The 15,491-nt window shown below is 42.5% G+C and overlaps 1 protein-coding gene across 1 annotated transcript in view; it reads right to left on the bottom strand.

Annotated features, from left to right (window-relative positions):
• PMFBP1 (polyamine modulated factor 1 binding protein 1) overlaps nucleotides 1–11,947 on the bottom strand; it is a 40,630-nt gene extending 28,683 nt beyond the window's left edge. Inside the window, exons 1-3 of the mRNA XM_073225763.1 lie at nucleotides 11,845–11,947; nucleotides 10,992–11,063; nucleotides 6,050–6,202 (exon numbers count right to left, since the gene is read on the bottom strand). Coding sequence (XP_073081864.1) covers nucleotides 6,050–6,202; nucleotides 10,992–11,042 — 204 coding nt within the window. The 5' untranslated portion in view covers nucleotides 11,043–11,063; nucleotides 11,845–11,947. The remainder of the gene's footprint in view (nucleotides 1–6,049; nucleotides 6,203–10,991; nucleotides 11,064–11,844) is intronic.
• Between the last annotated feature and the right edge of the window lie 3,544 nt (nucleotides 11,948–15,491).

Below are 15,491 nucleotides of genomic sequence, written 5' to 3'. Positions count from 1 at the left end.
CACTTTTTCCTTTTAATACACTACATAATTTATCTATTTAATTTGTTCCCTTCCCCCCTCCCCCTTGGATGCAAACTCTATGAGGGCAGGGATTCTGTCTGTTTTATATACTTCTGTATTCCCATTACCTAGGACAGGGCTTAACAATAGGTACACCATAATTTTCCTGAACAAATTCATTGAATGAAACTATCGTGCCCATACAATGCCTACTATGTTAATGTTCATAGCAGCATTATTCATTACTAGCCAAAAATCAAAACAATGCAAATATCTATCAACTGGTGAATGATAAACAAAATATGTATATTTGTACTATTAAGCATTAAAAAAGAACAATGCTGATTCTTGCCATAACCTGGATGAACCTCAAAAACATTATACTGAGAGAAGAAAGCCAGACCAATAGAGGATACGTACAATTCCATTTATATGAAATGTCTGGGAAGTTTTCAGTCATTCATTCAATAAAATTATGTTGAACACCACTTTGCATTAGGTATTCTGCTGCTCAGACCAGTGTTGTTGATTCTAGTACAACTGGGGTCTTTGCACTGATGCTTCTATGTGTTCATACCAGACATCCCTGATGACACCTGAAAGAGAGGTGGATGAAGAGGATGGCCTGTGGGCATTCTGTAACTCCCTCTCTGCTTATTATCCCCCTACCTCATTCTTTAAAACCCTGCCCAAATCCTGCTTTCCTTTCTATTTTCCCAGGAAAGCTGTCTTTGCACCAACACCACAGATTGCTGGCATGGTCTTAATATGGCATTTCACATTCTGCTTTGCATGGTCATGATTGCTGCGCATCTTATCTCCTACTTAGATTATAAACTCCTGGCGGGCAGAGGCCGTGTCTGTCCCTAGAGGGCCTAAATTAGAGATTCATACATGGCTAGGTATTAAGGGAAAGAAGGAAATAAAATATAAAATAAGTTCCCAAGAATTTGAGTTTGTGGCTTCGGCCTTATTAACAGAGTACTTTCAAACATTTAAAAATTAACTTTGTTTTAGTTTTATTGAGGTATACTTTAGATTTCATAAACTTCAACCATTGTAAGTGTACAGTTTAATGATTTGTAGCAAATTTATAGAGTTTTGCAACCATTATTACAATCTAGTTTTAGAATATTTCCATCACCTCAAAATATTCTCTCGTGCCCATTTGTCATGCCCGTTCCCACCCCAGCCCCAGGCAGCCACTAAGCTGCTTTCTGGCCCTAGGGACTTGCCCTTCCCAGACATTTCATATAAATGGAATTATACGTGTCATCTATTGTGTCTGGCTTTTTTCTTTTAGCATAATGTTTTTGAGGTTCATCCAGGTTATGGCAAGAATCAGCATTGTTCTTTTTTAATGCTTACTAGTACGAATATACATATTTTGTTTATCGTTCACCAGTTGATGGATATTTGCATTGTTTTGATTTTTGGCTAGTAACGAATAATGCTGCTATGAACATTAACATAGTAGCCATTGTACGGGTATGATAGTTTCATTTAATGAATTTGTTCAGGAAAATTATGGTGTACCTATTGTTAAGCCCTGTCCTAGGTAATGGGAATACAGAAGTATATAAAACAGACAGAATCCTTGCCCTCATGGAGTTTGCATCTAAGGGAGGAGGGGGGGAGGGGGACAAATTAAATAGATAAATTATGTAGTGTATTAAAAGGAAAAAGTGCGAGGGAGGATAGTAAATCGAGGGAAGGAGATGAGGAATGCCAGGATGGGCAGTCGTGATTTTTAATAGTGTTTACCAGGGTTTAGTTTTGGTAACACGAAACTAACTAGGTAACACAATGGACTAACTAAACGATGAGAGGTCACTCAAATCTTCCAGTAGAGGGCAAATGTAGCAGCTGACCTGATTTGTCTAGTTATAAAGATCAAGAACTGCTTATATGTGCAGAGAAACTAGAGTTTTCTTGGATGAGAATTTTAAACATTTGCACGCTGTAGATACCTATGGATTTAGAGGGATCAGATTTCAAAGACTTGGAGAAATGCCTCAGCTTATTTGAGATCTATTGAATTTCTACTTATTTATCCTTGAGTAGTCAAAAGATTGTTTTTCCTAATTCTAAATGAATAGAAAATGACATGCTATGGATTAAGCCTACATTTCACTTATATATGTGCAAAAGGGCAGTATCATAAAGGCATCAGTGTATTTCCTACCGCTTCTTTGTCTTCTTTTTTTAAAGTTTTCTTTCTAGTGAAGACACAGATATTTCATTAGATTTTGCTTTGATCTTTAAACTGACATCAAGGGAAAATGGGCAAGTTGGAAGTGATCTGATGGAAGTAATATTAGTTCTCAAAGTTAACCATCCAGAGTTGGATGTGATTCCAGAGGACATCTGGTTCACCATGTTTTTTGGATAGATTTCTATCCAGGCCTCAGCTGTCTTAAAAGATGGAGAGCCCTGGTCACCTGTAGGAACCTGTTACCAAATTTAGTCAACTCTTGAGCCCTACTTCTGGTCAAAGAGATTATAGCTATTGCTCCCTCTTTGCCTATGTGGCCACCTGATCACAGAAGGAAATTAATTGGCCTGGCATGATTTGCCTTTTGAAAAGTCACTTTGGTTTCCACCCAATGCTTTGTGCTTTTCAAGCTGATGCTAATTGATTGATGTTAAATTCTCTATTTTCCCTGATACTGAAGTTAAGCTGACAGGTCTATAATTACCAGGATTGTCCTTTTTCCCTTTTTAAAAAGATGAGCACTTCATTTACCCTTTTTTAAGTCTACAGGGACTTTCTTTATCCTCTTGAGTTCTCAAAAATAATAGCTAGCAGCTATGTAATAACACCTGCCAACTCCTTAAGTTCTCTTCCACGCATGTCATCAGGTCCTGCTGATCTGCCTGAAGCTGGCATTTCAAAGTACTTTTTAACCATTTTATTTCCTATTCTAGTTTGTGCTGACTCTCTTCTGTCTCAGGTTGACATTGTTCTGATAACTGGATCCTTGCTGATTTTTTCCTTCATTTAAGAACTGAAAGCCTCATCTTTTTCCAGTCCCTATCCTGACTTCTTTTCCTGTCTTAGCAGCGTTAGGTGGAACATTTTCCTTGTAACTCCGGTTTAGCCTTGTATCACTAGAGAGGTGAACCTGTTACCTTTAGTAGCTTCTACAAATTGCCTTTCTTGTACTGGTAGAGTATAGAACTATGTGTTTAAGTGACATGCATTTCTTTGGGATACATCTTTGTGGTTTAGACATTTTTCTCATTAGTGATCTCTGCTTACCAGAGATTCCCTGAAGAAAACTCTTTATTATGGAATAATCTTAGATTTACAGAAAAATTGTACAAGCAAGATGGACAGTTCCTGTATACTCTTCACCCATCTTCCCCTAAGGTTAGCATTTTACATAACTATAGTACATCTGTCCAAGTTGGAAATTAACATTGGTAGATTATTATTATATAAACTATATATTTTATTTGGATTTTATCAGTTTTTCCACTAATTTGTTTTTTTTTTTCTTTCTGTTCCAGGATCCAATCCCAGATCTCACATTACATTTGGGAGTTTCACTTAAAAAAATTTTTTTTTCATTCCCAGTGATTTAAAGTGATATTTCTGTGTGATAGTTTTCATCAGGAGTGTGTCAGTAATTCAACTAATTACTTTTATCTGCAGAAATCAGATTTCTTACACAATTTTATGCTGATATTCATGCTTCCATACACTTTAAAGGTGAGTTGACAATCTGAGCTCTACTGAGTATCAGGGTAGAACTGCAGGTCACCACCAGGGTCACAGGAGCCCGGGAAATTGCTCAGAAAGCTCCTTCCTTTTCTGGTTTGATTGTGACTGAATGATGATATCGCTGTTGTTCTTTTCTCCTTTCACTTTAAATGAGGCACTCTTTTGGTTCCTGGGCAGGGTCAGGACGAGAGAGACGCAAGTGACGTGCACATTCAAGGAGGCATTTGGTCTCAGCAAGTGCAGGGCTGGTACCTGAAGAATGAGTGCACCATAACTGCACCCTATGCACCTCCTTTTCTTTCCCCTAGTCCTACCTCTGTTCCTGGCTTTTACAGCGTGATGTATCATTGATTTACAAGGTCACCTACCTACTTCCTGACACTCCAGTAGTTACACAAAACATCCGATGCACTATTTTAATTTTCTTGCTTGACTGCAGTGCTGGACCATCACCTCCTGCTCTTCCTCCAGCTCTTTGTTAGGTATTAGTCAAAATTTCAGAAAGTCTTGAGTTTCCCCTTTGTTCCCATCTTACATTTCCTTGTGGAAGGCATATCTTGCAGGGATTTTCTGAGTGGATTAGTATAAGTCTACATCTAATTATGTATTTGTATGCGTAGTCTGCAAGTTAAATTCTGCACTAAGTGCTAGAAAAAAATAAGAGCCTGTTTTAAAGCTTGTTTCAAGCTGTTAGACCTTCCTCTGGGCAATTAGAATAATAAAATGCGATTGAATACCTTTCTCCTTCCAAGTTGTCAGGTACATTTATAAGCCATATTGCTTTCCCTGACTGGGGGAATAAATAAACTTGTGACAGCAATGGCGAAAATATTCTAAAATGTTAATATTTAGAAAGAGGTAAATTATGATAATCTTCTTCCTGAGATGCATGTAGGAAAAGCAGTGGATTTCTCTGTGTCTGTGACTTCCTGGGGACAGGACAGCAATGCTCGGTAAGTAAGGCAGCATTGCTTTGTTGGTGGAGGTTTTAGGACATCACAGAGGAACAGTTTCGTGGTTTCTGTGGGGAGGTGGTTAAGTCCTGGGAGAAGTCTGACAGGTACAATCAAGAGAGACCAGATCCTTGACCACCAGTGTTGAAGAGGACAGTGGCTGCTCACACAGCAGCCAAGAGACTAACTTGGGGGTCCAGAACAGGTTTGTGTCACCAGTCCCTGCTTTCTGTTGGCCAAGAACTCAAGTCCCTAAAAAGAAGACTGCAAGCAAGGAATTCTTGGAAACCCAAAGTTTTTGGAGAGCTATGGGAAAACTTCTCCCAGCTGGCTCCCCAGCTCACGGGACAAATTGAGAGCCTGGTGTACAGACCCTGGTACTAGGGTTGGCAAAGAAAGAAAACATCAGGCTGAAATGAAGTTGCCTCAGCTGACAACTGCCTGGGCTACAGAAGAGTATTTGCTGAAAATCACAATCTCAAGAAAGAGGATCATGCCAGGAGGCCTTTGTGCTCACACATGCACGGGACAAGCGGTACTGAGTGTCTTGGCCTGGGCGCCCCCAGAAGCAGGCCCTTGGAAAGGGAACTGAGTGTCAAGTAGGAGCTTATGCGGGAGGTGCTTTTATGAAACTCAGGTAGGGGAGCAGGGAAATGAGGCAAGGAAGGGAAGGAAGATATGAAACGGTGTGTTAGTGAGCTAGTCACCACTGCCGGCAGCTGGTGCGGGGTCCCCTCGATGAACCCCAGGACAGAGCAAAGAGCATGCCTGGAGTTGTCTCTGAGTGAAAGGCAAGGGGAGGTAGGTTAGTTAATCCACTTTCTCCCCATCCGTCATTGGTTGAGGGCTGCTCCCTGGGCCATTAACTCTTCCACACTGCGGTGTGTCCTGTGATTGGGTTCCTGCTTCCAGAAGAAGAGCCTGTGGGCAGAGCGCTGCAGGGGTGCAATAAAGAACACCTGCCACTGTGATGAGCAGTGGCAGCTTGGAACAGGTGCGTGGTTGTTCTTTTCATGGGTGACTTAAAAGTTTGTCAAAAATCCATTAGGAGACGCTACTCTGCTTATACAACTATGATCTGATCTTTTCTGGGAAATGGGCCTCAGGTGCTATGGATCCAGGTGTGAAAGGTCAGATAAGGAAGAGACAGAGGCTCAGATGCAGGTGAGCTTGGAGACAGCTAGACGGAAATTCTGAGGGCAAGGATGGGGTTTTCATGTGCGTGCACATGGATGTGTGTCATAGGGTGTATGGGTTTAATTCTCTCTGGCTTGCTCGATAGATGCTCTTGAATGACCAGTGGAAGAACTTTCTATTATTGTTCCTGCCCAAGGGAGCAGAGGTGAGTAGCAGCTGCTGAATCCCTTACGTGGCTGCTGTTTATCACTGCCTCCTCCACACAGAGCTGATTGTCCTGCAAGGTCTTCCCCTGTCTCTTGCAGGCATCATGTAGATTCTTGATGTCAACTTGTAGGCTCAAGAGCTTGCTGTTCAGACCGTTCACTTCTCTATCACTCTCTCCCTAGGCAGTCAGAAAAACAAAAGCATCAGTTATAAATCAAGAAAATGCTTACTTTTGCTCACTTAACTGGTTGACAGAGACTTTAAATTTGTTGGAAATTTGTCCATCAATGCTTAGCCGTTATTACTCATTCAGTGTAACATTTACACAGATCCATTTGCAAGGTGTCTGAGTGTTCTGCATTATTCACACAATTACTTATTTACATTAATTAATCTTCACCCACTTCTGTTGGGTACATCACAGACACTTGCCCTGTTTTTCAAGAGGAAGTCAGCGCCTAGAATAATTCCAGGCACCTAGTGGACTGTCTATAAATATTAATGGTTCTGCCACTGATGAAATGAACATAAGTGAGATGTCAAATGAACTTGTCAAGATTATAGTGAATCAGTGATGGAGCTGATGTGAATTCTCAAGTCTCTTAACTTCCTCTTCTACCCACTAAACCAAAAGACCTCTCTCAACTGTAAATGTAGTGCTTTTCTTTGGAAACATACACCAATGGGAATAAAAGTAAAATCCCTGGGCTGATTGCATAAAATCCCTGTCTTTGATTATGAGTGAAAAAGATGAGCTAATTAATTACTGCAAGGTCAAAATGGAAATTAGTGACTGAGATCAAAACAGAGAGTGTGGAGCATAGCAACTTGGGTGGCATTGGGGGTGCAGAGCTATGGAAAGAGGGTGGGTGTTCCATCATACTAGGACGCCCCCTTCTACTCCCAGTGCTGTGGCTACACTGTGAAGAGAAGTCAGGGAGAAGCCCCCTGTGAACCTGTCCAGTGCATTCGTTCCATCAGCATGTAGACTTTCTGTGACACTCGGGGGGACAGGCACTACCACCTCCGAATTCTAGATCCCGGGACTGAGCCTGGGGCTTTTCTGGCAGGCGCCTGTCTTCTGTTAGATTACCCAGAGCAGGCTCTTAGGCACAGATTCATGGCATCTATTAAATAAATACTCCCAAGAGGAACCAGCCAGGAAGTGGGGGAAGCAGAACAGGGCAGGGGAAGAAACCAGGCAAGGGCAGGAGTTCAGATGAAGTCCTGCCAGTCAGTTGCTTTAGCGTGACCCCCTCGGGGAACTCTGGGGTGTGAGTTATACCTCGGATCCATCCGGAAGGGATGCAGTGGAAGCTGGGCTGTGGGACTCGGCATCAGCCAGTCGACAACTAAGGGCTGGCCCACGGGAAGTGAGCTCCCAAGGCTGTCCAGCTCTGTGTCCTTATGAGAAATGACCCCAGTAGTCCAACGGCCATTCTCCTAAGAGAGTACCAGGTGTGAAAGCACCCAGAAACCATGGGTGCGCAGAAATGGTAAAGTGATCCAAATGACAGTGCCACGGCTCCGCAGCTGGTCAGCCACAGAATGAGGAGAGTTCTGCTCACCCGGCCCTGTAGCCGGGGCTCTGCCACCACATCCCACTGATTGCTCTGGCTTCTTAAATATATGAGCTACATAACATACGCTCCCAGGGGAGCTGGAGACCTGAGATGGACATCGTAAATCACACCTTCCTGGACAGGCCAGTTTAAGGGACCTCTGCACAGGCGAGGAGGCCAAAGGAGAACCATGAGAATTGGACACCGCGATGCCAGAGTATTCGGAATTGAGAAGGCTTCCCAGAAGTGCTGCTGTCTCAGCTGATTTATTTCTTCATTTCCATTTAGTACCTGGATTTTTTTTTTTTTTTTACCACTTTACAGTTTAATTAGGTTAACGGCATGGCTCTGTCATTAAAAGGATTTCATTATCTCAAGACTCTCCTTCTTCCTCTCTTGCTCCCATTCCGTGTTCCTCACTTGTAGAAAAATAACAGTAGATGTCAACTGCCCCAAGCATGTAATTACCATTAAGACAATTACCAGGGACTCTCTTAAGAGAATATGTGTAGAGTGGCTTAAAAAATGGTGTACACACACTGTTTCCTAACTAGAAAACAAAATCCTTGATCCGACGAGGAAGAGCAGTTGATTCTAATGCTTTAAATTCCTTCTCTCATGGCCGCCATACTGGGGACAGGGGAAGGCAGCTTGTTAGGAAGTGGGCCCTAGGGCTCTCCTCCGCTTCGCCACAGCACTATGTTTCTTTGGCATCTAGGAAGAGATTAAGTGTCGTTACAAAGCCTGCTTTGTGGATGTGCCAAATGACCTATATTCTTGCTTTGATGCACCTTATGGTGAGGACCATGTCACTGGATTGTTCCATATGGGGCCTGGCACACTGAGGACTCTTTAACAAAGAATGAATAATACATAACTTGAGCTTCTCCACGTTAAAAGCTAAAGCCCTCTCCCTCCGGTTTTAGATGTCCTATGAGCAGAAGGCCTGCCTGCCTAATTCCTTTGTACCACCAGGCTAGAGAACTGGCTCTTTCCTGTAGATGATCTCGTCTAATTTGGACATTAGCATCGACTGATTCAGAGTCTCTGAGGCAATTTCTTCATTCATAAAACAAGAAGTTTGGAATACATAGTCCTTTCTTTGAGGATTCCCCAAACCAGCAGAACAACAAATGTATTTTGCTAGATGTCTAATGAAATTTGCTTTGAAATCAAAACCTAACCATTCACTCCTAAAGGCCAAATCATACGGTGGTTTCGATTCATCAGAACATGAGTGAAAATGCTTGGAGAGCATAAGGTGATTTCCACGGGCCACATATTATTTTTTACTGCAGGTTAGCTGTAGGCTGTGCTCACCTCAGAACCCCAGAAAGGCAAGTGTTTCTGGTGTTCCAGGGAACCTAATTTCTTGCTATTATCTTGCACAGAGGTCACTGTACGCTATTTCTAATCCTATCTACTATAAAGGCTAAATTCCAGGCAGATGCCTTTTGAGTATCAGGATGCAGTAGGAATTGATTTAATCTGACATTTCATCAGTCAAAGCTCTGTGACCAGTACTGGGGCATCAGACTAGATGACAGTCATAATGCTGACCCTCAGGCACCATCTGATCCTGTCCTGGAGCTGAAGCCATCAATGACAGCTGATACCACAAGCCTCTGCCGCGAGGTGAGTTTTCACTTACATAAGCCCTTAGGTACCCAGATTTGCTTACATGGGGTGGGAACCTGGTCACTCTGCTTGAAGGCACGTGACATCTGGGCAGCTTCCACTGGCAAAATGGTGAGTGCTGATACTGTGGCTGCTGTCATGATGATGACAGCTGTGGGCAGATAGGTTATTTACTGAAGCAAATTTTCGGTATTGATTAAATGGGGCTTTTTCAAAGAGCACACCTTCTCAAATACATAATTCAAAAGATGGGAAGAAATTTTGCTCTAGGCTTCAAAGTATTGATAGTCTCCTGCTTCTTGGGGAAGCTGGTGTTAAACTAAAGCTTGTGTTTCAGTGACACTCCCGGACCCTGAGGGCCTCACGCAGGTTCACGATGGCAGCATTGCCAGGGATTGGGCACTTGAAGGGAAATCGTGGATGTCAGTTTCCAGAGTAATTTTGGAATCACCACAAACCATAAAGGTCATCATTTATGGGAAATTCTCTTCTTCATCTGAGGATGAGGACAAATCTTCAACACATAATGGGAAACCACCTTTAACTGCCACTGCCATTCAGCATGTATCAGTGTATAGTGAGATTTATGTTTTAAAAAGCACAAAACCTTAAAAATGGACAGTACTTCAGGAATTTTTACATTTTACTTGTGTGATAGCATTTACAGTTATCTACAGCAACTTCAAGCACTTATTGATATTAACTTGATCCTGAGTTTACTTTTCCATCTATAGAGACTTTGGAGTTTTTGATTATTTATGATGGGAATTAATAGACACTTATACCAGGTTTTGCCTGTGAGCAAATTTTTGGGATGATTATGTTCATATAGTGAAGAATGAGTGTATTTTATTATGTTCCAAATTCCTTAAAAGTTGGCACACTGTGTAAGTCTATAGCTTAGGATACACATGGCAGAGGCCAGTCTCCTGTGGAATGTGGGTCCGTGTTTATTGGCATTTGGGCAGTTGCCACAGACTCTTCTCCATCATATCCTTGGATAAATTTTTCACTAGCAAGTAAGCGCCACAAGAGCAGGGATCTTTGTCTGTTTTGTTCATTGCTTTATATCCGGCCCCTAGAACAATGCCTGGCACATTTGATGGTGCCCCAAAGATATCAGGAGAATGAAGGAATGCCCTTCTAGAAGATCCATACCAGATCCTTGCTCCTGTATGGCTCCCTCCAGTAACCCAGCAGGAAAGGAGCTGAAACACCTCTTTCAGAAGCTGCTCACTTCTTGGTAGGAAGTCTGTTAAAAAGCATATGTCATATGGGACAACCCTATGCTAACCAAAAAGCCTCCCCTAAGTCCTTTCTGGAATAAGGGAGTAGATACACAGAGTTTGACCCAAAATATTAGACTAATCAGAACACTCCATTTCCATATCGTTCCAGATGAAGAGAGAATGTTGGCAACAACAGTTAATATTAAGTGCTTCCTGTGTCTCAAGTGCTTTACATGTAGTATCTTACTTAATCTTCACAGCAAGCCTTTGAAATAGGTGCTCATTATTCATATTTCCTAGGTAAGAGAAAGGAAGCTCACAGAGCGTAGCTAACATGCCCAATATTATACTGTTATTAGATACAGACCCAGAGCCACCTAACTCCAGGCTGGGCTCTGAAATGCTGTGCTCGGCTGCCCACCTCTGCCTGCGATATTTTGGGATGCTTATTACTGGAGTTTTGAATCATGAAAATTGAAAAGAAGTCCCTTGTAACAAAAGTTCAACTCCATGTACATAGAGAAGTTGGGAGCCTTACCTCATCTTCCATTTCCTTGGCACCCCTCAGTTCTCCTTCAGGCTTTAGCATTTTCTGAGCTTTGTTATAAACCTGAAAAAGTCCAAGAATTTAAAATGGAAAAAATGTAAACGAGTCTGGCCCATCAGAGCTTTTCCCATCTGGATATGTACTCTCAGCAGGGAGTCAGAAAAATTTCCTGAACTGTTAGCGATACCAACCCGCCTACCCATCTGTTTGTGTTTTCAAAGGTGTGTTAAAACCTTCACCAGGAATACGACTATGGTTTTACATCTTTTCCAAAACACTGCCACTTGGCAGGCTAAATAGTTTCTGAATTCACCCTTCTCAGAAAGCAAAAGGTTGGAAACGATCTTACTTTCTAGATTTATAAGTATTCTATGACTCAAATATAGTCAGCATTTTGCTCTAATTATGAACCAGATAGGATGTGTACAACCCAACTTCATTCTCATGAATAACCCTGGGAGGAAGATACCATTACTATCTCAATTTTACAGGGGAGGAAACTGAAACCCAGAGAGACTAAGTGACTTACCCAAGGTCGTACAGGCTCTCTCATAACTCCACGAGGAGCTTCCACTAATTTATAATTATTAATTTGGAAATATCTGATGATGTGGCTTTTTTGAAGCATCAAGTTACTATAATGTTGATGCTTGTAAAGTTAGGAAACTTGTAAAGTGCTGAGAATTATCTAGATAAAAAGCCTCAAGGAAAACCAAAGATTTTTATGTATGTATGTGTGTCTGTGTATTTACCCAGTAGATCATAATGCACTGAACTTATTAAAATACTCTAATTCATTATGTTTTTACCTCTAAGGCTAAAGGAATTTTCACCAGGCACTTACCTGCAGAATAGTTCTAAGAATGAGAAGCTTTCAGAACACTAATTCTTTGTAATAAACCACATCCCCCACCCCTAATACAAGCCAAGGGGAAGAAAGAATGCTGGTGACACATGGAATCTGGAATGTCTTATGGGGTTGTCTTCTGCATTGTTTACCCTCTGAAGTCTTCATGTGCAGAGATGAATCATGGGAGCGGTGATGTAGCTCAGGTTTCCCCAGCAGGGAGAGGCCAGGTGATGCCGTAACAGGCAACTCCCAGATCCCCGTGGCCTAAAGCCATGAAAGTTTATTTTTAACTTGCACTATATGTCCTTTGAATCAGCTGGGGCTCTGTTCTTCATTGTCCTCAGCTGGTAGAACCTCTATCATCTACTATGTTGCCTGTTGCCATGGCAGCAGAAAGGGAACTTGGTGAATCACATACAGGTTCTTAAACTGGAGGTAACATACTTCAATTCTGCTCACATTTCATTGGCCAGAACAAGTCACATGGCCATGCCTGACTTCCTTCTTGTGAATGCCACAGATAACTTCCATGCTAGGTGTCTTAGCAGGTTGAGCTGCTATAACAAAGTATCACAGATTGGGTAGCTTATGAACAACAGATGTTTCTGGCATTTGTAGAGGCTGAGAAGTCCATATCAAGGCGCTGGCACATTAGGTGTTTGGTGAGGACCCGCTTCAGAGATGGCTGTTTTTTTGTTGTACTATCACATGGCAGAAGGGGCAAGGGAGAGCACTGGCATCTCTTTCATAGGGGCACTAATTGCATTCATCAGGGGTCCACCCTCATGAACTAATCACTCCCAGAGACCCCCTTCCTAATATCATCACCTTGGGGGTTAGGATTTCAACACATGAATTTTGGGGGACACACACATTTCATCTACAGCACTAGGCAAACGAGAAGATTAAAAACAGTGTGGCATAAAGGAACACTGAACAGGACTGTATACCACCAAGCCTCTAAACCTGGCTCAGCACCTAAATCAAGGGGTGGTGTTTGGAAAGGCTCTCATCTTTTTGAACCTTCGTTTCTGCCTCTATAAACCCAGGGATTGTACTGAATGACAGCTCTCTTTCCTCGCTCTGTGGTTTACTGACCCAAAGTTCTACCCTGATGGACGTCTTTCTTTAGTAGGAACCAAGCATCACATAAAAGTTGAGATAGAATGAATATATCCTTGAGAATAATATTCTTTTATAGGCAGACCTAGTGGATAGTCAGGAGATGGTTCTTAAATCAAATGAAAACTTGTTCCAAAACTCAGAAAAATGATTGTCTAGATTGTGATGGTTTCATTTACTACGGAGTTTCATAGCTATAGTTGCAAGGGCCAAGAGCACTTGGAAGGACAAGCGGAAGGCACAGGCCCTCACACTGGCATGAAAATGTATTGCGCTTCACTAAGTCAGTCAGTGGAGAAAGAGAGCTGAACTGTGTTCCATGGAGACACGGGAATCCTGTGAGTCATTAACAACAGCAGCGGACAATTTGGAAGTGCTTACGATGAAAAAATGGAAGGGTTATACGATAAATTTTCAATGCATTTGACAGTAATGTTTGCCAGGTGGATAAGGAAGAGTACTTTGAGGGATCCTCAAGTGCTTTATAAAATGAGCATGTGAACCTTCACACAGCTTTCGGAGGAGTGTGGCTGGACCAGTATTTTGTAGAGGAGAGAGCTCATCGCAGATGGAGGGGTGCCCTACCTGATCCGTGGATGCGGATGTCCAGACCCAGACTCGAATGCCTGCTTTCAGACCCTCTGTGATGCTGTCTCCTGCATCTCTTTGGCGACCTTCACTGCCTCGTGACTCATCTCCAGGGAGCTGCTTTTATGCCTCCCCTGGGTGACAGCTGTGACCAAAAAAAAAAAAAAACTCAAACCAAAAGCAATTGTAGTGCAAATGAAAACTTGGTCAGAGCATCTAGTGATGTTTCATGCCTCCTGAGCTGGCATCGGCCCGTGCTCAGAGCGCTTCACAGATTCCCCCGCGACCCCCAGCACAGTGCTCCACACGGGTGCCTAGTGTAGCAGCTATGAACTCAGGCGTGCTAAGAAAAGGTAACTATTTGCCTATTACTCAATCTTGTTATTGAGCCCCATTTCTACCCCATGGCAGAAAAGATAATCTTACTTATTTTTGAGAAAACTCCATCTTTTTCAGGTTAAATATTAATCAGTTGGTGACTCCCTCCACATCGTTTGGGTCTCTCCAGTGTGTGCCTTCATTCTGGGATCCACGTAGGTTGGATCCTGGTGTCAGGCGTGGCTTCTGGGCCATGATCATGGGTCTCTCTCCCAGCTGGACTGTGCTGAGATGTCTGTGTCCCGGTCACCAGGCCACACACACCGCCTCTTCCTCACCCTGTGGGGTGCTGGCCTTTGGTCCTGTTCCAAATGCAGAGAGTGACACGCACACATGTGAGATTGGTCTCAGGTCCTCGTGTTGGGCCCGCCTCCCCTCAGTTCACATTTTCCCTAGAAAGGTGTTGAGAAGAGCTGATAGTTTCCTAAGATCTTGCTCACTTTCTGCCCCTCATTCCTGGTATTGATCAAAACTCCCTTGTGCACCTGGATTCCTGAGTCTATCTGGGGTTCTACTGTTCTTCCCACTATACCCCATCTCATTGTTTTGACCAGGGTCTAATTCCCTTGCTCATGCTCAAATTCTCCTTTCTTCTTCTTACCAAACTCTGAAAGCCTTTGTTTAGTTTTGGGGAGAGAAAGGGAAAAGGGTACAAGTGAACAATTCAGTGAATACAGGTTGAGTGGGCAGGATGGGAAGCCAGGTTAGTACTTCATACACCATCTACCTAAATCTATACCATCTATGCAAATGCCATAATCACAGATCGCAGACCCTGGCCCTGTCCCCAGGGAATTGGCAACTGCCTGGGTATATGGGTGGACTACCGGCTTTAGAGCAATAAACTTCCAGTTACAAGGCAAATAGTACTGGGGATGTAATGTGCAACACGATGTCTATAGTTAATACTGCTGTTTGTTATATTTGAAAGTTAAGAGAGTAAATCCTAGGAATTCTCATCAAAAGGGAAAAATCTTTTTTTTTTTTGGCATCTATATGAGATGGTGGATGTTAACTAGACTTACTGTGTAGTCATTTCACAACATATGTAAGTCAGGTCACCATGGTGTACACCTTAAACTTATTCAGTGCTGTATGTCAATGATATCTCAATAACACTAGAAAAAATTTGAAAAAAAAGTTAAAGCTACCCTTGGGGGTTAATCAAAACCAACAGATTTACATACAGTCAGCTGTAAGTACTTCTTTTACTTTTGCTGGGTTTTAGATTTTTCTCCAATGTCCCAATTCCTCTCGATGAAAAAGTATGATGAATCCCAGCGCTCTTCACTATTGAAACGAGGAGAGGATATTCAATGATTCCTCTATTTTAAAAAATATGTGAGCACTATGAATTGATGGGGATGCTCCGTGTACAATAAATTATTTCCACCCAGAATGTGTGGATGGAGCCATAGGATGCAGAGGCCCAGCATGAACATAGTCTACCTCACTGGACCCAAACCCAGTCCTGAAAGAGAAAATCCTGGTCATGTAGAGCACATCTGGTCATGAGAGGTTAAGGAGATGATGTTAGAGATGGTTTTAGGAGG

The sequence above is a fragment of the Manis javanica genome, chromosome 17, assembly GCF_040802235.1.
Source record: "Manis javanica isolate MJ-LG chromosome 17, MJ_LKY, whole genome shotgun sequence".
Taxonomy (NCBI): Eukaryota; Metazoa; Chordata; class Mammalia; order Pholidota; family Manidae; genus Manis; species Manis javanica.
This window is presented reverse-complemented; position numbering and strand designations above follow the sequence as displayed.